Genomic DNA, 23,313 nt, shown 5'->3' with positions numbered 1-23,313 from the left:
AGTTAGAGGCAGAAAGATCAGGAATTCAAGGCCAGCCTAGGTTTTCACAGAATGAAAAAAATAAAACAAGCCAGGCGCAGCAGAGCCTGCCTCTCTATCCTAGTACTCAGGAGGCAGAGACAGTGAATCCCGATTTTGAGGCTACTCAGGGCTATACAGGGAGACCCTGTCTAACAAAATAAAACAAATTCCATAAATAAAACCCACAAAGAAACAAGGCCAATTTATTTGACAATGACTCCTGAGGTAGTTAGTGTGGAAAATGGTAGGCAGGTCGAATGTCCTCTCTGGCCTAGGCTCGTCCTGCACTGGTCTCTGCAGGACAAGGGAGCTCTCAGAGTGCCAGGCCTACAGGAGTGCAGGAGGAAACCCAGATCCCAGCTTCCACAAAATGCTCCAGTGATCCCACAAACGACAGAACTTTATTTCAGTACAAACGCCCTTTGCACCGGCCCCTCTGACAGCAGGAAGCAGCCGTGGGGAGACCTCGCGGTCACTTAGACGTAGTCTTCTTTGGCAGCTTTAAGCTCTTCCACCGTCGCAATAGCACTCGATACTTGTCGCTTTCCGTCTTCTCATCATAGACGGCTTTCAGGAGAATCCGCATCACCACTTCTGTCCCTGTCTCTTTGTTCTCTCCGATGAGGAGATCCAATGTGTCTCCCACCTTCACCTGTGAAGAGAAGGGAAACAGCCTTTACTCCAATTCAAACAGCCCTGCTTTGTTATTGTTTCAGTTTCATGTGCACCGGTGTTTTCCCTGTGTGTTTGTGTTAAGTTGTCAAGACTCCTGGAATTGAGCCAGGCGGTGGTAGCGCACGCCTTTAATCCCAGCACTTGGGAGGCAGAGGCAGGCGGATCTTTGTGAGTTCAAGGCCAGCCTGGTCTACAGAGCGAGTTCCAGGACAGCTAGGGCTACACAGAGAAAGCGTGTCTCAGACAAAAAAAAAAAAAAAAAAAAAAAAAAAAAAGAAAGAAAGAAAGAAGAAAAGAAATCCCTGTAGCTGAGTTGCAGATAATTATTAGCTGCCACATGAATGTCAAGAATTGAACCTAGGTCCTCTGGAAGCGTAGTCAGTGCTCTTAACCACTGAGCCATCTCTCCAGCCCCCGCTCCCCAATTCTGTTTTCATGTGGTGGTTGTCACACAGGAAGAACAAGTGAGAAGAGCCCTGACTTCTCTGACACTGTCACCCTGGGTCTAAATTGCACTGTGGGTAGCCATGAGGGAGCCTCAAGCACAGGGCCTGGACCCAGGCAGCACTTTCCTCTGACAGAGATGACTGGCAGATGACTGGCAGATGGGTGACCGAGGTTGAAGAGGCCACCAGTCAGGGAACTGAAGGAGAACTGAACGGACCAGCCTCTCTGAGGAACACTATAAAACACAGAAGAGTGAGGCACACTCAGCAAGAATGTACAAAGTACTAGACGAACCAGGAAGAATATTGGCACTCATTTCTAACCTAGGTAACCTTCCTAAAATGGGGATGGGACAGTGTGTTAAACATCTGTCACCACGGGGCAATGGTTGGCTACCGACAAGCATTCCTCAGGGAGAGAGGGCAGCGCTGGCCCACAAAGAGGACCACACAGAAAGAGCAAGAGTTGGCCAGAGGGGCTGAGGCCAAGCTACTCTTACCAGAGGACTTGTGACTAGGGCTTGTCAACCCACACTCTGGAGCAGCCATGTTATCTCCAGGGACCAGCAGCAAGGGCTTAGTCTGGCTGGACACGAGGGAAACACCTGGCAGACAGGCAGAGTCCAAGCAGCTCAGAACATTAGAGAATTTGACCAGGAACTCAAGAGGGGCTTAACATAACCTGGCCACCCACTGCTGTTCTGTCAGATATAAGCCAGGACCAACAACTGCTTCTCGTGGCTTAAAGCAACTCCTATGTGGGGGCCACTGCCTCTACTGAAGGGCCTGGGGAGCTGGCTCAGTGGTTAGCAATGATCAATACTCTGCCACCTTGAACTGCATTTCCAGGGGACCTGACACCCGTGCCTGGCCTCCATGGGTACCAGGCATACACACAGCATACAGACATACATGTAGGCAAAACACCCATTCACATAAAATAAAAATTAATTTAAAAAATCTTTAAAAAGTAAGTATAACAAAACAAACAAGAAACCAAGCCTCCTCTCCCATAAAGAAACAAATACACAGCTTAGAGACTGGCCTATTAAAACTTAAATGTTTTCTGATTTATTTTATGTGTGGGTATTTTGCCTGCATGTCTGTGTGCCATGTGCATGCCTGGTGCCCTTGGAAGTCAGACATGGCATGGATCCCCTTGGGATTGGAGTCACAGGCAGTTGCAAGGCACCACATAATGCAGGTGCTGGGAATTGAGCCCAGGTCCTCTGGAAGAGCAGCAAGTGCTCTTAGTTGCTAAAGCCATCTCTCGAGCCTCTAACTTAGTTTTTGCAAACAGTTCCTCTATTTTGGGGGTGAAGTGCATGTGTATGCCAAAGCCTGTGTGGAGATTAGAGGAGGAGGAAGAAAAGCTCCATGAAAACACAAGGGTGGGTATGGGAAATGGGAAAGGAAGGAGGTGAGAGGCACGAGAGGGCAGTGGGGAGGGAAACGCGCTCCAAATATATCATATGTATGCACGAAAATGCCATAATGAAATACTATGAATAATTAATATGTACTAATAAAAGTGTTTTTAAAAAGGAAAAAGGTGATGGCATTTCTTCCTTCTAGGGCTCAGATGTCTCCTCTTAGCCCTGGGAGGTGAGTTAGGACAGCATCAGTCCCTATCTTGGGTTTCTCAAGCCGCTGTCAGAGCAGGCTTGCACAGCCTGGTGCACTCTGGACAACCTAGTTTGCAGAACACAGAAAACCTGCTCGGTGGCAGGTGATGACTGGGGGAGCAGAACTGCAGCGACAGACAGGCTGGACCCTCAGGGTCTATAGCCAGGCACTGGTTCCACGGAGCAGGCTGGGGAAGCAGGCATGCTTTATTTGGTCCCATCAGAGGCCTGGTCCTCTCAGACACAAAGCAAAACTGGCTGGGATTAGTGGCTGTTTCAAATATCTACATTTCAAATCTCCCCTTAGCTGCAGTTTCTATGACTACCAGGCCTCCTAGTAACAAGGCAGCCGAGTGTTAATATTGGCCTCTGCCTTTCCTGACCCTCAGGAGAAATCTGGAAAGCAGCCGAAAGGACAGAACACCCAAGGCAGAATGAAGCCCAGTAATTAGGCTGTGGTTAACAATACCTCAAAGCCGGAGAAGAACAGGCTATGGAGTTTGCACAAGGCTCCGGCAGAGGGGTGTTCAGAAGCTAATGCAGCAGAGAAGGCAGTTCAGCTACAGTCAAGACAGCAGCAGAGGGGTGGAGAAGGGCCCATCTGGAGCACTGGCTTTTGTGCAGGTCACTGAACAATGGCTGACAGATAATTCTGCACCTGCCAGCCCAAGGTTATCAGAGCTCTTTGGCCCTGACTAGGAGTTGAGACCAGAATGGAAGAAGCTGCCTTTCCTTCTGTGCATGGAGGCAGCAGCAGGGACAGGGACTGGAGGAGCCTCAAGGGTCACCAATGCAAACAGATGACACACTCAGCTTACTGTTCTACATCCCAGGGCAACGCGAGGGAGCAGATCCTGCCTAACAGGCTTTGGGAATGTGAAAGAAAGAAAAATAAACCCCCTCTTCCCTCACTACTAACAGGTTATGTTTCTAACCATGACCTTGGGTTTTAAACTCCCACCCCCCAAGAGACAGGTTTCAGGTTGGCCTCAAACCCGCTCTGTAGAGGGGGATGACCTTGAAGTTCTGACCCTTCTGCTTGATGGGGTCAAAGTTTATATGACATTGAGGGGTTGAACCATTCTATCAACCAAGCTGCATACAGCCTGAGTGCTGCTTTCTAGCTTTTAATTAAAGACTTTTATATCTCCTTTAGTGAGTTTTCCTAAGTTATATAATCTCATGGTTAAAAAGCAAGGTCAAACATTCTTTAATGCCAGTACCCAGGAGGCAGAGGCAGGCTGATCTACAGAGTGAGTTTGAAGTCAGCCCGGGCGACATAGTGAGACTTTGTTTCAATCAATCAAACACTCATTATTTATATCTCAGAGTGAGGGTGGGATGGCTCAGCACTTGCAGCAAGGCCTGCTGACCTGAGTTTGATCCCTGAACCAACAAGGAGGAAGAAAGAATCCACTCCTTCAAGTTGTCCTCCACCTCCACACCCAAACTGTGACATTCATGAACCCACATTCCCCACTCCCACAACAAAATACATGTTTTAAATACAGAAAATAGAAGACATGAAGAAAATGAAAAATGAATGCAGGCGAGCTGGAGAGCTGGCTCAGCAGCCAGGAGCACTTGTTGCTCTCACAGAACTATGAGTTTGGTTCCCAGGACTCACACAGTGGCTCACAACCTTTGTTCTGGGAGACCTGATACTTTCTTCTGGCCTTTGTGGGCACCAGGCACATACATCATGAATATACATGTATGCAGACAAAACATATATACATAAATCTAAAAAGCATTTAATTTTCAAAAAAATAAAAAGCATGAAGAAAATGAATAGGGGGCTGGAGAGACCCTGGTTTGGTTACTCATCTGCAACTTCAATTCCAGGGGACACTATGACCTCCACAGGAACTGCATGCATATGCATACAAGCAAAATACACACACACACACACAAAGAATTCCATAATAATCTATTCTAAGTACTAGTAATTTTTAATTAAGAATATATGTAACATAGTGGGTGGTGGCGGCGCATACCTTTAATACTAGCACTTGGGAGGCAGGGGCAGGTGGATCTCTGAGAGCTGGAGGCCAGCCTGGGCTACAGAGTGAGTTCCAGGACAGTTAGGGCTGTTACAGAGAGAAACTCCATCTCAAAAAACAAACAAAAAAAACCCATATGTAGTATCTATTAACATGCATGCGTACATTGTTTGTTTTGTTGAGATGTAGTTTTGGCTAGCCTGGAACTAGGCGAGTAGACTTAACTGGCTGAGTCTGTAGCGGTCTTCCTGATTCTGCCTTCCATGGTGTGTATCACCGCGTCTATCACTACACACACACAGTGTGTATATGCATGTATGAATATATTTTGGAGAGAGGGTCTCACATAGCACAATCTGGCCTATAACTCCTGATCCTTTCTCCATTTCCCATGTGCTGGTATACACATAATATAACAAAGACTATTTTTAATAGAATTTTACTTTTACATATGTGTGTGTATCAGACAAACAGAGAGATCTGTTGTTGTTAGAAAGCAGATATTGAAGTACATTCTCTCATGAATCATTTTTGTTTGGTTTTTTATTATGACATAATGTCTCAGTGTGTACCCCTGGCTGCCCTGGGACTCATGTTCTGGCCCCAGCCAGTGCTGGTACATCAAGGAAGCATCGTGACCCTGACTTGACCTCTTTCAATTAACAGTATCAACATGAACGTGTCAGAACTACAGAACATCATTTTGCCAGCTGCCCTTCAGAGAGCAGAGCTCCAACAAGAACTGCTGAAGTGAACAGAATGTCCACCTGCTCGGGCAGCACCTTCTCAGTCAGATTTTTCTTTGTAATCTACCTCCATGATTCCATGGGGCTAACATTAGCTTATTCCAATTCTTCTGACTCATAAGGTCACGAAGACTGAGGAGAGACAGTGGCCCGTAGACCATTCCCACCAGCGTGACCAGGACGGAAGACCTCAGAGAGGGCACGAGGGCCCAAGGGGGAACTGGGGACAGCACTGACTAGCAGGGCTGTCATTACGGGCTGCATGGCTCACCGTTCTGCTCTTCTTCCATAATTTTTCTCCATTCAGTCTGAGTTCACCTTTGTAGAATGCATCTTCTACTTTGCTATTAAAAAGAAAAAAAGATTTGAAATGTAAATAAATTCAACAACCACACAGCTTTGAGGAAAACACCAGCTGTGAGGATCCACTCAGTGAGTCCCCACAAAACAAAAACCCCTGCATTTCCAGTGGAAACTGTGAGATGCCAAGTGGAAGTGGGCACCATCTACACACATCCCCAACAGGGAGCCCAAAGGGCATTTCTGACGACGAGAGGCCCCGTGCACTCAGGCAGGAGACTGCTGCATGGGGCCTTGTGGGCCATTTCAGAAGTGACTGCATGGCAGCAGCTCAGTGAGTCACAGTGGTCAGAATGAGTGGGTCCTTCCTGTCCTCGGCTTCCTGCTCTGCACGGGGACAGAAAAACAGGCACCACCACATACAGAGACACCATTAAGGAGCCTCCTGTGTGCACTGAGGTTGAGCAATTCCAATCTGGCAGCCAGTCACTTCAGTCTGAATCTCTGGTGACAGACTAGACCAGACCCAGACACAAACAAAGCCTCCCTTCTGATGACCTGACTCAGGATGACTGACATCAGGGCTCAGCTCAATAAAAGCAATAGCCATTGCTCTCTTTTACATTCCATGAATTTAAACAAAGTGAAACACACAATTAACTATTCCATAAAGATACAAATTACATAAGGGATTTTTTTTTTTCCCTGAGACAGGTAGCTGGCTATCCTGGAACTTGCTCTGTGACCAGGCTAGCCTTGAACTTAGAGACTGCCTGTGTCTGTCTTCCAAGTACTGGGATTAAAGGTGTGCGCAAATCTTGAGTTTGTGCCTGTCACAATTCTTCCCTTGTATGCACACCATCCATGACTGCTAAAGGAATGAGCAAGCAGTGAGGATACAACCAGAACATAACATCAGCAGAGAGAATAATTATGCTAGAGAAATCTCAAATTCCCACTTCTGTACACTGCACATGACTCAGGTTTACAACAGCTAAACTGCATGGGGTGCCTGCTTCACACCAGGCCCAGCCAGTGTCTACACAGATTTTTTAATCCTGTTGGCTTGTCCCTGCAGTCCTGCACTTGGAGGCTAAAGCAGGTGGATTTCAGCGAGGCTGAGGCTGTCTGGAACTAAACTGTAAGTTCTAGGCAGCATGAGCTATTGAGTGATTCTGTGGCTTTAAAAGGTGAAAGGGGACCTGTGAGATGAAACTCAGCAGCTGGAAGCCACAGAGCTGCAAGGACAGAACCAGTCTTACAAATGAGTCTTCTGGCTACGTGTGACACTACACGCACACCACTGCCTGTCATCCAAACATTGCATAAAATTTTTAAAAAAGGAACAACAACAACAAAATTCCTAACATGCTTAAGGTCACATACTAGTAGTCTGGCCCAAGAACCCACTCTTTGTTTTTTTGTTTCTTGTTTTTGTTGTGCTTTTTATTTGAGCCAGGATTTCTCAGAGCAGCTCTGAGGTTGGTCTCGAACTCACAGAGATCACCCGTAGTACCGTAGTGTGTAGCTTGGCTGCTTCCAACTCTGTGTCCTCACTTAGCCTCAGGTGCTCGGATTGCAGGCCTGACCCAGCACTCTAGCTCAAGACACTGTATCCTTTTGTGTGTAAGAGAGAAGGCGAGCCACAGCGAGTCTGTGGAAGGTCAGGACGCTCTTGGGATCAGGGGCTAGAGCTCAGATGGGCAGTCTATATGCACGCACCTTTACCCACTGAGCCATCTTACTGGCCAGAAACTGTATTCTTTTTTTTTTTTTTTTAAATTAATGTGTGTACGTGTATGTGTGAATGCTGTGGGCACATGTGTACCATGGCACATATGTGGAGGTCTGTGGACAATCTGTGGGAGTCAGCTTTTTCCTTAGACTCTGTGGATCCCAGGGATTGAACTCAGGTCATCAAGTTAACAAGGACACTGACCCGCTGAGCTAACACGCTAGCCCCCAAAGCCTGTGTTCTTAACCACCACCTCCTACTCCTCCCACTGATTCTGGAATGTACTTTGTCATACTGTAGGATATGGGAACTCAGTGGGGGTTTGCAGCTATGCATCTCTAATAAAATGATGTCTTTTAGGATGCACTGTGGAGAAAAAAGAAGAAATATGTCATTAAGTCAATGACTCAGAGCACACCAATTGTGTTATGATCGAGGAAACACGGCACAAAGGATTTAAAGGTGTCAGGTGACTTCCTCGGGAGTCAGTCCTTTCATCTGTAAAGTGACGTATGGAATAGGTTACCTTTCACATCTATGGTTATTATTCCCCATAGCAGAGGCCGAGTTAGTGTGGCATGACACTAACCAGACGGGTGGTCCATCATACTCACTTTCTCCCAATATCAAGGCCTGTCTTCAGGATGACATCGTACCGGAAAGACTGGACCACCTTCTCCAGGTCTTTGTAGTCCTTGACTACGCCAGGGTCATCCTCGCGCTCCTCTTCCTGCTCACTGCTCTCGGGGTGATAGTTCTCCTCATCCGAGTCCTCTTCTGCATCTTTCTGCAGAGTCTTTCTAGTGGATTTTTTGGAGCTTATATTGCTTTTGAGTCGTATGGAAAATGGAAAAGTACATTTTGGAGCTACTAACAGCTCTGGGAGTCGCAGAGGGACAATGCTACGGAAAAGTGTTTTATAATTTGATGCGTTTAACTTGGAACTAGAAAAATATAAGTATCGATTCCAGGAAGCACAGAGTTTGTGTGGAGAGGTTCCTTGAAGCACACCCCAGAGTCCAAGCCAGGCGTCCGGCTTTCTCAGAGCACCAGTGAGCAGTCGGAGCCCAGCTACAGCCATGCTGCACGCGCCCTGGAACGGAAGACAGCTGAGCTGAGCACGCAAGCCCTGGACGACTAGTGCCACGCTTCCCGTGCCCTGAGCAAGGCCCATCGGTCCACTGGGGCTGAGGGCCAAGCACATTTGGGGTTTTAAAGACCATGCTTTGCTAATAAGAAAAAGGATTTCACAAGCTTAAATGCATGCATACAATACGTGACCAACTCTGAAAAAAGTAAAACAGCCATCACTGGCTCTTACCTCTACCTCAGTCCAAAATGGCGATCCTGCCTCCAGGAATCTCAGAATGAGACCGTAACTGAGAGCTGTTTCCTGTCTTATATTTCTCTCTAGTGCTGGGATTAAAGGCATGCACCACTACTGCCTGGTTTCTATGACAAACTAGTGTGGCTACTGGGATTAAAGATGTGTGTATCATTGCTGCCTGGTCTGGAAGGCTGGTCAGTGTGGCTGTTTTGCTCTCTGATCCTCAGGCGAGCCTTATTTATGAAAATACAAATGAAATCACTACAGAACTCTTAGTCAGGAAATCACATTGCAAGTCTGAGATGGCTTCCTTATCTCAAGGCTATACTTCAGGACTCATTTCTTTGTTAATGAGCCTCACGATTTTCCTTTCTAATTTCCATTAATTATACAGCTAATAACAATAACTGTCTGTGTGGCTCACAAACAACACAGGTGGCTACTACTTCCAACCTACAGGTAAGTGAGAAGGAAGAACAAGCAAACAGCACAGGCTCAACCTCCATTCTTCTTCTTCTTCTTCTTCTTCTTCTTCTTCTTTTAAAGATTTATTTATTTATTTAATGTACACTAGTGCTTTGTGTGAGGGTGTCAGATCCCCTAGAACAGGAGTTACAGACAGTTGTAAGCTGCCATGTGGGTGCTGGGAATTGAACCCCGGTCCTCTTGAAGAGCAGCCAGTGCTGAGCCATCTCTCCAACCCTTCAACTACCATTCTTGGAGCCCCAATCTAAATCCCAAATGACAAGAAGCAGGTGGAATTTCAGGGATTGTAGGGCTTCTGGTTTTCAATGAACTGCTGAAGGAACTACTAAGCAGAACCAGTCAAGTCTTGTTGTTGTTGTCTTTTAATTTTCTTTTTTAGATTTACTTGTTTCACGTGTTTGAGTGTTTTGCCTGCATGTATGTATGTGTATCATGTGTGTGCCTAGTACCCTCAGTAGTCAGAAGAGGGTGTTGGATCTCCTGGAACTGGAGTTATAGATGGTTGTGAGCTACCATGTGCATGCTGGGAACCTACTATCCTGGTCTTCTACAAGATCAAAATGTGGTTCAGTGGTTGAGAACACTTGTAATTCTTATAGAGTGTAGGTTCGATTCCCACACCCCCATGATGGCTCACTACCATAGGCACCAGGTATCAACTGGTGCAGAGATACACATGAAGGCAAAATAGACATCAGTCAGTCATATAAATACAATGTGAGATCAACAACTGAACCATTGTCCACTCTTACTTTGTTTGTTTGAGACAGGGTCTCATACTATAGCCTCAACTGGTCTGAAACTCACTATGCAGCCCATATTTTCCTCCAGCTGATGAGTAATCCTCCTGCCTCAACCCCAAAATGCTGAGATTACAGACATGGGTCAGCATGTCTGGCAAGAAACTATAGTTCAGTGTATTCCAATTTAATAGAAACCCACCCAAATAAAGATTTTTAATTTTATAGAATTAGGATAAAGAAAGACAACAGCTAGCCAGGTGGTGGTGGTGCACATCTTTAATCCCAGCACTCTGGAGGCAGAGATAGGCAAACTCTGTGAGTTTGAGGCCAGTCTGGTCTAGAGAGTGAGTACCAATATAGGCTCCAAAGCTACACAGAGAAACCCTGTCTCAAAAAGCCAGGAAAAAGAAAAAAAGAAGAAGAAGAAGTAGAGCAGCATATTTCTATGCTGGGATGTGGTCCAGTTGTAGACAGCTTGCCTACCAGGCACATGGCTCTGTTTGATCCCAGCATTGCTCCGTGGTCACTCCAACATGAGCAAAAAATGTAGCAGGCATGGCAGGGGGAGGAACTGCCATCCAACTTAGAAGAAATCCCCAGGGGCACCTGGGCCAGGGAGAAGGCAGTCTTGGGGTCAATCCCTGGGTATCTACATCCATCATAAATCCCAGTGAGATGGCTCAGTAGTTAGGGGTGCTTACCACCAACTCAGCCCGAGCTGAACCCCCAGAGCCCGTGTTGGCAGGGCAGAACTGACTCCTGCAGACTGTCCTCTGGCCCCACGCGCACTCGTGAGCACAAATACTAAGGAATAAACATTGAAAAGTCGTTGCTTCACAGCACGCTCCTGTATCCTTTCAGGATGTCTGGAAGGGTTTTTTTCTGTACCCATCACTGGCAGCATTTTTAGAGGTTTATTTACTTTGCTTTTATTTGTATAGGTGTTGTATGTGTTTGTGCCCTATGTGCACGTGGAGCCCACAGAGGCCATAAGAGGTTGTTGCTGGAATGACTGTGAGCCGCCATGTGGGTGCTGGGAATCGATCCCAGATCCTCTGGAAGAGCAGCCAGTGTTCTTATCTGCTGAGCTATCTCTCCAACCCCACAGGAAGCATATTTACCAACACTAGGAAAGCTTCTAGTTGAACATATCAACTTGCTCATGTGTAAATCTAACAAATGTTTCAAAGCATTAAGCCAAATGGTACCTTTAGTAGCTACTCACTCTCTGTCCGTGATCTCCTTCACCTTCCAGCAGGCAAACATCCCAAGTGATGGAAATCTAAATAAAAATCATAAAATTGAAGGAAGGCATTATTCTAGTTTTTGCTAGAGATGCTGACCATTTGTAGATGCTAACAGTGAGCAGGCCCCAAGGAAGGAACCTGGGAACACGGAACTGATCAGGAGAGTCCTGAGTAAGGACTGGGGTGTCTGAAAAGGTGACTGGCCAGGTTCTGGAGCTCTTTCTTTTTTTTTTTCTTTTCTTCTTTCTTTCTTTTTTTTTTTTTCATGACAGATTTTCTCTGTGTAGCTTTGGCTGTTTGGCTGTCCTAGAAATAGCTCTTGTAGACCAGGCTAGCCTCAAACTCACAGAGATTTGCCTGCCTCTGCCTCCCAAATGCTGGGATTAAAGGCGTATGCCACTACAGCCCAGCTCTGGAGCTCCTCTTAAAGCAGTGAATGTTGGGTTCTTACATCCCATTAAAGAAACAGGACGCTGGGTAAGGTGGAATGTGTACCCGTAATTCAGCACTTTGGAAACTGAGAATCTCAGGAGCTCAAGGTCAGCCAGGGATACAAAAACACAAAGAAAACCAAACATACAAACAAACAAAAATCCAAACCAAAAACAAAAAAAAAACAACTGGAGTAGATGATGGCACATGCTAATAATCCCAGCACGTAAAGGAGACAAAGCCGGGACAAGCCAGGACGACTGTACTTCTGGGGCCAGGCTGGTCTCCACTGCAAGTTCTAGGCTAACTGGGTCTACACAGGAGAACCTATCTCAAACAAAGTAAACAGACAAAAGGATTCTAGGGGCTGTCTCTTGTTCTACTAACCTAGGAATCTGAGTCCAAACCCCCCACCCATGTAAAAGGCCAGACACATCTGTGTGCACCTGCAATCCCCAAGCTTTGGGAAGCAAAGACATTAGCTTACTAATCAGCCAGGCAGCCTAGTCATAATTCAGTTCAGTGAGGAGCTACTCTCCAGACAATGAGGTAGAGAGGAAGACACTGGATGGTCTGACGTAGCTTCCACCTCTCTCTTTCTCTCTCTCACATACACACACACACACACACACACACACACACACACTCCTAAAAAAGGATTCTATAACTAAGAAGTCTCTTTTCCTCTGGTACAGTCCCTGAGTGTCCCAACTCCTCTGCCATCCCTTGCCACTTATCCCTTTCCAGACTCTGGTAGCACCAATTTCACATACTCTAGGCTGCTTCAAATTCACCACGTGGCTACCCTTGAGATTTTGATCCTCCTGCCTCAGCCTGTAGAGTACGGGAATTACAGACAAGGATTACTATACCTGGCTTCAGTGGCTTTAAATTCTTCCAGATTCCAGACTTATACACATGAGCAGAATTAGTATAAAAGACCTATGACTGCTATTGACAGGAAGGCCGGCTGCCAAGCTTGGTCCTCACCATTATCTGGGAACTTAAACTTCAGCAGAGTTCCCTGAATCCCCCAAACTTGGAGGAGTGACTCGCTGTACTGAAGCTGTAATCTGATTTATGCTGAGCCCTAATTTCTCTTCTGGAAGCCCGCCTCGTTGTTGGAGGAATCACGCTGTGATGCCACTACAGATCTGTAGATACCATCATGCCCGGTTTCCTTCACTCTGCCCTGGGCCTCGCCCCTTCCTTCCTTTGCTTCACAAACCCTTGCTGTGATAAACACAGCCACAGGTATGGTCACGTGCTGAGGCCCAGGCCTCTTCGTTGTTAATCAGCAGATACAATGTCCAGTTGCATGACTGTCATGACCACATGGGTGACCGAAGGCACTCACCGGTAGTCTAGGGCCAACCCCTGGCCTCAGACCTGCTCCGCCCAGAGCCTTCTCTATCTCTGTTAGAGTGACAGCAGGCTTCTGGAGGATTAAAACAAGCTGGCAGTTTTTTTTTTTCAAGGCCAGTTGTCCTTCACCTCAAGGGGGTGGGGGTGGGGGAGCTGGGGGTGGGGGAGCTGGGGGTGGTTACCTGTGCTCCTGCCTGAGGCTGCCACACGCTGGGATGACAAGCACATCAGGCCACTTCCAGCTTCCAGTGACTTTCCCCCTCCTTGCTTTGAGACGTGGTCTCAGGTAGCTCAGACTGGTCTTGAATGCTTCTGCTTCCACCTCCCAGTGCCGGCTGGGACTATATGGTTGGACAGTTTTGTTATCACGTCAACTACTGTTGAATGTGTATGTGGTGTGTTTAAGTCAGGGTGTGAGCACAGCACGGCATGCATGTGGTGGCCAGAGGACATCTCTCAGGAGTCAGGACTCTTTCCACCTTACTTCTCAGGAAGGGTCTCTCTGGTTCCCACCATCTTGTGTACTCCAGGCCAATAATTCTCTTGTCTTTCATCTTGGCAGCAAGATGTCTGGGACTACAGACACACACCACATACCTGGCCTTTCTGCGTGGGTTCCAGGGAGTGACCAAGTCTTCAGGCTTGGCACAAAGTTCAGGCCAGCATGAACATACCAACATAAAAGACTGTCTACAAAACCAAATTCCTCAAAAACATTCCAGAGAAAAGACTCTTCTGGGCCTGGTGGGGTGGGAAGGTGTGAAGTTCGACACTTGCCTAGACCAATGAGTGTGTTCATGGCCAGCCTAGGTAACTTAATGAGAACCTGTCTCAAAAATCAAGAGAATTTAGTAAGGTGTTACTGTAAACCTGGTCAAAAAGCCCGTGGTTAGGAAGGCCCCGGGAGGAACCTGTTGTTTTGCTACATTGATACGGTATCAAACTGCCTTCTAAATACTTACATTTATACCCACAAATGAGTTAGAAAAGTTGTGCAGTGGGTAGCCATCAAAGCGTGGAGACTAAGTGCCTGTTATCTGCTTAGCCCTAAATGAGACTTTTCCTTTTTGTTCGGTTTTTCAAGGCTTCTCTGTGTAGCTTTCGAGCCTGTTCTGGAACTCGCTCTATAGACCAGGTTGGCCTCAAACTCACGGAGATCCATCTGCCTCTGTCCCCTAAGTGCTGGGATTAAAGGTGTGCACCACCACCACTGGGCCCTAAATGAGACATTTATATCACACTCCCTACACAAAACCAAAAGAAAACCTAAAGGATGATAAACATCTCCTGTCTTATAAAGGTCTAGTGGCTCACACCAGAACTACACAGTGGGGCCCTGTCTTGAAAAAAACAGAAACAATCACACACACTCACACACACACCTCCTGTCTTACTCACTTAGCTTCAGTTCCTGCCACACTTACACCGTTATCTTCACGCGCCTCACATACACAGGACTATTCTTGTGTGCTTTCCATGGCTACAGCTGAATTATAGAACCAGGGCAATTTATGAACCGGGCGGTGGTGATGCACACCTTTAATCCTAGCACTCGGAAGGCAGAGGCAGGCGGATCTCTGTGAGTTCGAGGCCAGCCTGGTCTACAAGAGCTGGTTCCAGGACAGGCTCCAAAGCTACAGAAAAACCTCAGGGGAGTAAAAACAAAAACAAAGCAAACCAACAATAAAGATTTACCTCTCGGCTCCAGAGCCTGGGAAGTTCAAGGTCAACAGCATCTACTCCCCGCCCCCCACCTTTCCCTCCTGCACACTTCAGATGTGGACACCTGGGGAAAGGCCTTCTTGCTGCACCACAGGGTGAAAGCCAGAGAGGGAAGAAAGTGTAAGCAGGCCAGCTAGAGCTTGTTTTCATACCAGAGCCATGTACTCCGTGATGACCCACTAGTCCATGAACAGACCTGCCCAAGAACCCCCATGACCCTGCTCTTCCTGATGTCACTGCACCAAATTCCCAACACATGAAACTTAGGGGACACATTCTAGCCAAACTAGGGGTCCTTGTTCCACATGGGTCTAGAACACTGTTGCATAGATAAGTGCTAGATGACCTCACCTTCAAGTCTAAACTCAAATATTCCCTCAGTGGGGCCTACCCATTCACTTCTAGCCAACCAATCCCTTTAACACTTACCCCACCCCCAGAGCTTATCACACATAATTTACTGGACGTTATTTGTTTGCGTGTGCTTACACTCCCATCATTAGAATTCCTCTTTATCCCGATTTTATTTTCCTTCACTTTATCTCAAGTGCACCGAATAGTGTCTAGTAGTTAAAAACTCGTGGAATCTGAGAACGGTGGTGCAAACCTGTATTTCAAACGTCTGGGGAAGAGGCGAGAGGCCTGGGGTTTCAAGGACATCTCCACTACACAAAGTGGACCGTCTTCAAAAAACAAACAAACCAAGCCTTTAGGATAACAGAACTGCGGCATTAGAACGAGCTCAGAAAAGAACAGAGTGTATCTGAACTGACACTAGATCTCCAAAAGTTTTAGATACCTAAAGTGGCCCTGGCTGCATGAGTTCTCCAGAAAGAGTTAGTAGGAAAAGTAACCTGGCAGGAGTCCGTCTTACAGGGTCTCCTTGGCGGCGGTTTGCACTAGAGATGACTCGGGGAGAAAGGTTTGTTTCGGGTTCGATTTTTATGAAGCTATAGAATGTGCTAACGAAGGCTAAGACTGCCGGGAGAGTAGTGTTCAGGATGCAAAGGCAACGCTGCCCTTGACTGCACGATGATGAGACCGGATCCGTGTTCCCCAGCTTGTCATCGCTTGGTGTGACCGGGAGCCTGGCTTCCAGTCGGGAAGGTCTGCTGCAGTTACGAAAACCTTCTTTTCTGGGGACATCGGAGGCTGACTTCTAGACGAGGACGGGTTCCCCTGGAACTCTCCCATCCCGCACCTCCCCAGATTTCCCCAAGGTCAAAGGAAACTGGACACCCACGCCGCCGGCCCCGGGTCAGTGTCTACAGCCAGTTGCGGCCAAGCGCCGGGACGCACAGCCTGGGTCAGCTCAATTCCCAAGGTCCCGGGTTTCGGGAGGCGTCCCAAGGCAAGCCCGACCCTAAGGAACCGGACGTGCTCGCAGATTCGACCGCAGCGCTGCAGGGCAGAGGCCGGTCGCCGGCGCGTGACCCGCCGAGGGGCTGGGCTGGCGAGCCAGTAGGGGCGCACTCACCTGCGGAGTCCGCTGGTCCCTCCCCGGACCGCGCCGACCGCAAGCCTGGGGGCCACCTCTGTCCCTGCCCCGCCTCTTCCGCCCAAGCCCACGCCGCAAGAGTGGACCCCGACTCGCGTGCGAGCTTAGTGGCGCGGTTACAGCGACCCCTGCCGTACGCGGCGCCTTGGATGACCGCGCTGTCGAACTGTGGGAACGTGTGGCATGGGGGAGGGGGGGGATGAGGAGTGGGGGCGTGGGAGGCCCATCGCAGGTCGGCTGAGCTCGGCAGCCAATTCCAGAAGAACTTGGTTTGAAAGTCGAAGTTCTTTCTCTGGAGTAGTCAAAGCCTTGGACGTTTTTGTGAATTACAGATGTTGTCTCCAGAAAACTGTACACAACATCCCAGAATTTGGAGTATTGGCGTTTAGAACATCTCTTCCAATCCCAACCCAGGGTGCGGGTGTACCCCTGTAATTCTAGCACTCGGAGATGAAGGTAGGAAGGCCAGGGGTTCAAGGTTTTTTCTGGGTACAATACTAAAAAGTTTGAGGCCGGGCTGAGCTACGAAGAAATAAGTATAAATAGGAATACAACACCTGATGTTCCTGGGGAAGTGGAGGCAGGAAGAAGGTCTTACTGCTGGGCCTGCCATGGCGACATGACAACTTGGAGGCCAGTCTGGGTTACCTGAAACTCTGTCTCAGCAAATCTCTCCTCTGATTACAAAGTGGTTTATGGTTGTGTTTGTGCAAGAGAAAATAGCAATCATAAAGTGTTCCAAATGCTGTAATGATACATTTACACTGTTGACATTGCGAGGGATACACAGTTGCATTCACTTGTTGCCTGCCAAAATGTAGGACCTCAGGATTGAACTCAGGTGTTTTAAGTTTGTTAGCAGAGGCCCAGTTCACCAACCCTTGGGTGAAATGTAAAAAGTGTGTGTGTGTGTGTGTGTGTGTGTGTGTGTGTGTGTGTGTGTGGTGTGTCAGAGGACAACCTGCAGGAGTCATTTTCTCCACCTGTGGGTCCCAAGGTCAAACTTGTGTTGCCAGGCTTTCTAGCAAGCACCTTTACACATTGAACCATCTCACCAGGGTGAAATCTTTTTTAAAATGGTAAATAGAGAGCCTAGAGAGATGACCTAACAGTTAGAAGCACTGACTGCTGTTCCAGAGGATGTGGATTTGATTCCCAGCACTCCATGGGGACTCACAACCATCTGTAACTCCAGTTCCAGAAGATCAATCGCCCTTCTGGCTTTTGAAGGCACCAGGCATTCAAGAGGCTCACAAATACATATACAAGCAAAATACCCATACACAAAATGTGAGCTGTTTGAATATACTTTTATTTTCCTATTATTTTTGCTGTTATTGTTTTGTTTTGTTTCAAGACAGAGCTTCTCTGTCCTGGCTGTCTTGGAACTCACCCTGGAAACTCTGAGATCCGCCTGCCTCTGTCTCCCTAGTGCTGGGGTTAAAGGCAAGTGCCATCATCACCCAGCTTTTTTTTATTAATTCTTTAGGTATTGCCAAAGCATTTGATCCTAACAACTAGGTATTCTGCAGAAAGAAAGAAAAAAACAGTAAATTTCAACCAGGCAGTGGTGACATAGGCAGAGACAGGTGGATCTTTGTGAGTTTGAGGCCAGCTTGGTCTTCAGAGCGAGTTCCAGGATAGGCTCCAAAGCTACAGAAAAATCCTGTCTTGAAAAACAAAACAAACAAACAAAAGGTCAAGAAAATGTCAACATCCAGGTCAGGGAAGCTGCAGTTGGTAGTTCTCCGCACACCGTGCTTTTAGCTGAAGGTCAGTCCGCTGTCAACATTTGTACTTGATCAAGGATCCCAACACTTTTACCATTCCCATGGGTCTGAAATGTTGGGGTCCTTGATGTGGCAATGCTTACGTCAACAATATACATTCACTGACGACTTCATCTGCTTCCCACAGAGTGTTGTGGTGTACACCTATAACCTGTGATCCCACAGCTTGGGAAGCAGAAGCAGGAGGATAGGAGGTTCAAGGTCATCCTAGTAAAAAGAGAGTTCCAGGCAGTCAGGCTACGTGAGACTCTCTTCTAAAAATGACTAAACAGGACAGGAGGTATGCTTTAGCAGTGAAGACCACATACTACTCTTGCAGAGGACTGGAGTTTGGCTCCCATCATACATGTAGGGCAGCTCACAACTGTAACTCCAGCTCCAAGGGATCCGACTGGCCTCTGCGGGCACTGCACACACACACACACACACACACACACACACACATGCACACACATACACCATACATACATCCTTAAGATATGGTGTGAAGCTGGGCAGTGGTGGCGCACGACTTTAATCCCAGCACTCAAAGGCAGAGTCAGGCAGATCTCTGTGAGTTCAAGGCCAACTTGGTCTACAAGAGCTAGTTCCAGGACAGGCCCCAAAGCTACAGAGAACCTTTGTCTCGAGAAACAAAACAAAACGACAGCAACAAAAAAGATATGGGGTGAGTGAGGACCTTGGCAGGTCGAGTGAGTGTTAGGAATATTTCTTAAATATTAGCTCCCTGCCGACGCAAAAATTCTCAATCAAGCCAAATTAAGAAATATCCAGGTTTAATGGGAGATCTGTGCTCTCGGGTAGCTCCGAGGGGAAACCGGGAAGCCGCAATAAACGTGACCCCCAGGAGGAAGAAAGGGAGACCACGTGTTCCTCTTTTTGGGGGGATCATTTAAATACCCTGGGGGGGGAGTAGTCCTGACCCCACCCCCAGGGAGGAGTCAGGGCCTGGCCTGCTGGGATTTGGAGTCCAGACCAGGCCTGGGGACTGGGATAGATGCAAGGGGCAAGGGCCTATGCTCCCAACTTGACAGTGAGGACTACAGCGGGTGACAGAATACGCCATGCAGCGAGAGCTTGAATATGGAGTTTCTCTGAGATAAAGGGAATGAGAAGGGAAGAGAACACGGGAGAGACAGAGAGAGAAAGGGAAGGAGGAGAGGAAGAGAGAAGCCAAACACTTGCCTTGGTGGGAACAGAGAGATCATGAGTGGGTGGAGCTTGTCTCTTAAGGTACCTTTGCACCTGTGTATAAATTAGGACTTACTTGCCATACACAGAGGGGGGACTGTGCCAGGTTCTCAAGGGGCACCAAGATACTAATATACATAGTTTTGGGCTTTTTACTTTTGATTTTGTGTGTGTGTGTGTGTGTGTGTGTGTGTGTTTTCAAAACAGCACTTCTTTGCATAGAATTGGCTGTCCTTAGACCAGGCTGGCATTTATCTCATAGAGATCTATCTGCTTCTACCTCACAAGTGCTGATATCAAAGGCTTGGGCCACCACTGCCTATTGTAGCCACACATTGGGGCAACAGCTGCTGGGGTCCAGCCTAGCCGGGTTTGTACTTCCAGGGTAGAGGCGTGTGGATTAGAAATGCTAGGTAGAATAAACAAAGAAACAAAAGAAATAGAGAGACATAGGATAGTACCGGGAGGGCAATCCAGTGAAGGCTGAATAAGCCTGTGTTTACTTCTTAGGACCTTAAAAAACCCGCAATCCAAAAAGGGGGAAGAAAGCAAAAGATTTTTTTTGTCCTGTTACAAGGAACAAAGTGATTACCATCTTAATACTTAAAACACCAAGTAACCACACCCTAGGTCAAGATACCCTGTTAGTAGCCACACCTTAAGTCAAGCCTCTTGTCAGAGCCCTGAAGGATGGAGAATAAGGCTTTAAACTCTGCTATCTTCAGTCAAGGTGGCGCTGACCCACTTCTGTGGACCCCCACAACCAGGCTATTTACATAGTTTTTAAATAAATCTTTTAAAATGAATAAATACCTTTCTGTGTCAATATCATTCCCTTGAACATGGTAAATGCTCCCAAGACCCACCAGACTTTATGCAAGAAATGTGTCAAGCGCCAGCCCTACGAAGTGGCACAGTACAGGACAAGGATTCTTTGTATGTCCAGGTAAAAAGGCCTTCTGACAGGAAACAGTCCTGTGCTGGGCAGACTAAGTCTGTTTTCCCAAAAAGGCTAAAAGTACAACAAAGGCTGTGTGGAGACTCGAGCCTGGTGAGCCCCGCTGCGGCTCAGAGAAGGCTGCCTAGCCAGACGTGAGAGCATTGAAGATGATTTTGTTATGAAGACAATAGTCATGAGCTTGTACTTAAAAAGAAATAAATAGACATGAAAATAAATACAAACAAATTGAAATTTCTTAGTATATGTCTTTCAGAAAGTTATTTTCCTTCTAATTCTATTCAAAATTCAAAATTATTACTGAGGATTGGGGATGTAGTAGAGTGCCTGTAATGGGTTAAGTAAAAGTATGTAATGGATTAAGTGAGAATGCTGTGGATCCCCGAGGGGCTCCGTGGCAGAAATGCTGCAGGTCCCCAAGTGGCAGCAGTGGGCAGCGGGTCCCGAGAGCAGCCAGTCCCAGGCAGGGATGACACAGTTCCCAAGTGGCTGCAGTAGGCCACAAGGGGTCCCACGAGAAGAGACAGACAGATGGGCAAGCTACGAGACCATGCTGCAGGTCTCCAAAGGTGGCTGGTCCCAGGCAGGGAGAGACAGAGACATGGATAGGCACACCATGCAGAGTGAGGTTGGATATTTATTTAGTGGGTTATGGAGGGGAAAGGGGGAAGGGAGAAAAGCAGAGAGAGAGAGAGAGAGAGAGAGAGAGAGAGAGAGAGAGAGAGAAACTGAAGGGGGAAGGGGAGAAGTGGGGAGAGACAGAAGCTGCCTCTTCAACAGGGAGATGGAAAAGAGAGACTCAGGCTGCAAGCAGGAAGGAAGATCTTCCTGCCTCAGTGGATGGGGAGGGGGAGGGGTGAGGCTTGTCTCTTAAAGGGACAGGACAGATCATTATAGTGCTTGCTTAGTGTGCAAGAGACCCTGTGTTCATACTCTAGGATCCCCCTCCCTGAGAAAGTCAAGTGTGGTGGTGCTTGCCTTTAGCTCCAGCACTGGGGAGGCAAGACAGTAGATGTCTGGGGATCAAGGCCAGGCTATATAGAGAGTTTCAGACTAAGACCCTGTCTAAAACTAAAAGAAAAATCTATTAAATTAGAAAGTAAAGCTGGGACATAGCCCAGTGACTAAGAACTTACTGTATTTGTGGTAGGCCCTGAGTTTGAACCCTGGGGGGTGTGATATGTATATAAATGTATGTGGTGTGTGTGTGTGTGCGTGTGTGTGTGTGTATGTGTGTGTGTGTGTGTGTGTGTGTGAGAGAGAGAGAGAGAGAGAGAGAGAGAGAGAGAGAGAATATCAATATTTTAGATTAAAAAAAATTTGTTGTTGTTTTTCAAGACAGGATTTCTCTGTGTATCTTTGGAGCCTGTACTATAACTTGCTCTGTAGACCTGGCATGTCTCAAACTCACAGAGATCAGCCTGCCTCTGCCTCCCAAGTGCTGGGATTAAAGGCATGCACCACAACTGCCTGGCTATATCAAAATTCTTTAAAAAATTCCCCTCCCTACTTATTGAGACAGAGTCTTGTTGAGAGCTTGACTGCTCTCAAATTTCTGGGCTCAAATGATCTTCCTTTTCAGCCTTCTTAGTGCTGGGGGACAATAGGCAGGTAGTGTGGTTTGGGTTATTTATTAACTTATTTTAGTGCATGTGTTTTTTTAAAAATACCTATTTATTTTTTTATTTATTATATATACAGTATTCTCAGTATTCTGTCTGCATGTATGCCTGCAGGCCAGAAGAGGGCACCAGATCTCACTACAGATGGCTGTGAGCCATTATGTGGTTGCTGGGAATTGAACTCAGGACGTTTGGAAGAGCAAGCAGTGCTCTTAACCACTGTGTGTCTTTCTGCATGTATGTCTTTGTCTAAATAGGGTGTCAGAGCCCCTGGAACTGCAGTTATAGATGGTTGTGAGTCACCATGTGGGTGCTGGGAATTGAACCCAGGTCCTCTGGAAGAGCAGCCAGTGCTCTTAAACACTGGGCCATCTCTCTAGCCCCAGTTTAGATTTTTAATGTGTCTCAAAGGCCTATTGTTGTGCCTGAGTCCAAAGACCGCCAAGAAGACCACCTGGAACCACACTTTCAGATGCAAAAGCAAGGTTTTGTTTATTAAGTATGCATGGGTCCTCTGCCTCACAGTCTGACACAGCAGAAGGACCCCATTTACTATTGTAAGGGGTTTATAGAGACAAAAACCGCAAAGCAATCACAAAGTTACAGTCTCAAAATACAAAATTACTTATCCTGTATCACCATTGGCTAAAGATGAGGTAAAGGTCAGCTGTTAGTTCCTGATAGGCTGTTAGTATCTAAGGGGGACAGCAACAGCCCCCCCCCCCCAGTTACATCCTCCAGACTTCTGCTGACCCTGTGCTAACCCCAGGGGCTGCTTAAAATATCACCCAGCTGATAGGGGAAGTTGGGTGGGAGAAATGGGCTGCAGGCAGTAACTTTATGTAATTTAGGTTTCTCCATTAGCTAATACTTCCCCTAAAGAGGGGTCCTTTGGCCTTCATCTTATCCTGGAGGCTGGGGTGGAGGTTGGTCTTCAGCTCCTCTGCAGCCTCCAGCTTATCCTGGGGGCTGGGGTTTAGTCCAAGGTCCCAAAAGAGCACAGCACAGAAATGGAATCTTTTCTGGCCTTTCATTCCCCACTAGGAGTTCTTTGTTTGTTTGTTTGTTTTTGTTTGTTTTGTGTTGTCCCCCTCCCCACAGGGTTTCTCTGTAGCTTTCGAGCCTGGTCCTGGAACTAGCTCTTGTAGATCAGGCTGGCCTCAAACTCACAGAGCTCCGCCTGCCTCTGCCTCCGGAGTGCTGGGATTAAAGGTGTGCGCCACCACCACTGGCTCCCCCTAGGAGTTCTAAGTGGACTTCAATACTGAACTCTAGTTCCTCAAGCTGATGAGAATAACTTGCAAATTCTATTTCATCTTCATTGGGAATGGAATAATAGGCAGAACAATATACATTAGCATTAGTATGCTTAACCAAAAGC

The 23,313-nt window shown here is 47.2% G+C and overlaps 1 protein-coding gene across 3 annotated transcripts; it reads right to left on the bottom strand.

The window, feature by feature from the left end:
- Positions 1-403: 403 nt before the first annotated feature.
- Mtres1 (mitochondrial transcription rescue factor 1) lies at positions 404-16,464 on the bottom strand. Of its 3 annotated transcripts, none has more exons than XM_048425251.3 (5): positions 16,351-16,449; positions 11,333-11,389; positions 8,166-8,644; positions 5,788-5,860; positions 404-673 (listed from the first exon to the last, which is right to left on the bottom strand). In XM_048425251.3, the coding sequence occupies exons 3-5, from the start codon at positions 8,630-8,632 to the stop codon at positions 494-496; spliced, it is 720 nt and encodes a 239-aa protein (XP_048281208.3). In that variant the 5' UTR covers positions 8,633-8,644; positions 11,333-11,389; positions 16,351-16,449; the 3' UTR covers positions 404-493. The 3 variants fall into 3 exon arrangements, with proteins under 3 accessions (XP_048281208.3, XP_048281212.3, XP_048281209.3); XM_048425255.3 differs by having other exon boundaries at positions 11,316-11,389; positions 16,351-16,441; XM_048425252.3 differs by lacking the exon at positions 11,333-11,389 and having other exon boundaries at positions 16,351-16,464.
- Positions 16,465-23,313: the final 6,849 nt, after the last annotated feature.

Source organism: Myodes glareolus, chromosome 1, assembly GCF_982192425.1.
Source record: "Myodes glareolus chromosome 1, mMyoGla1.1, whole genome shotgun sequence".
Taxonomy (NCBI): Eukaryota; Metazoa; Chordata; class Mammalia; order Rodentia; family Cricetidae; genus Myodes; species Myodes glareolus.
Note: the sequence above shows the minus strand (reverse complement) of the source record. Positions and strands in the feature narration are given on the sequence as shown.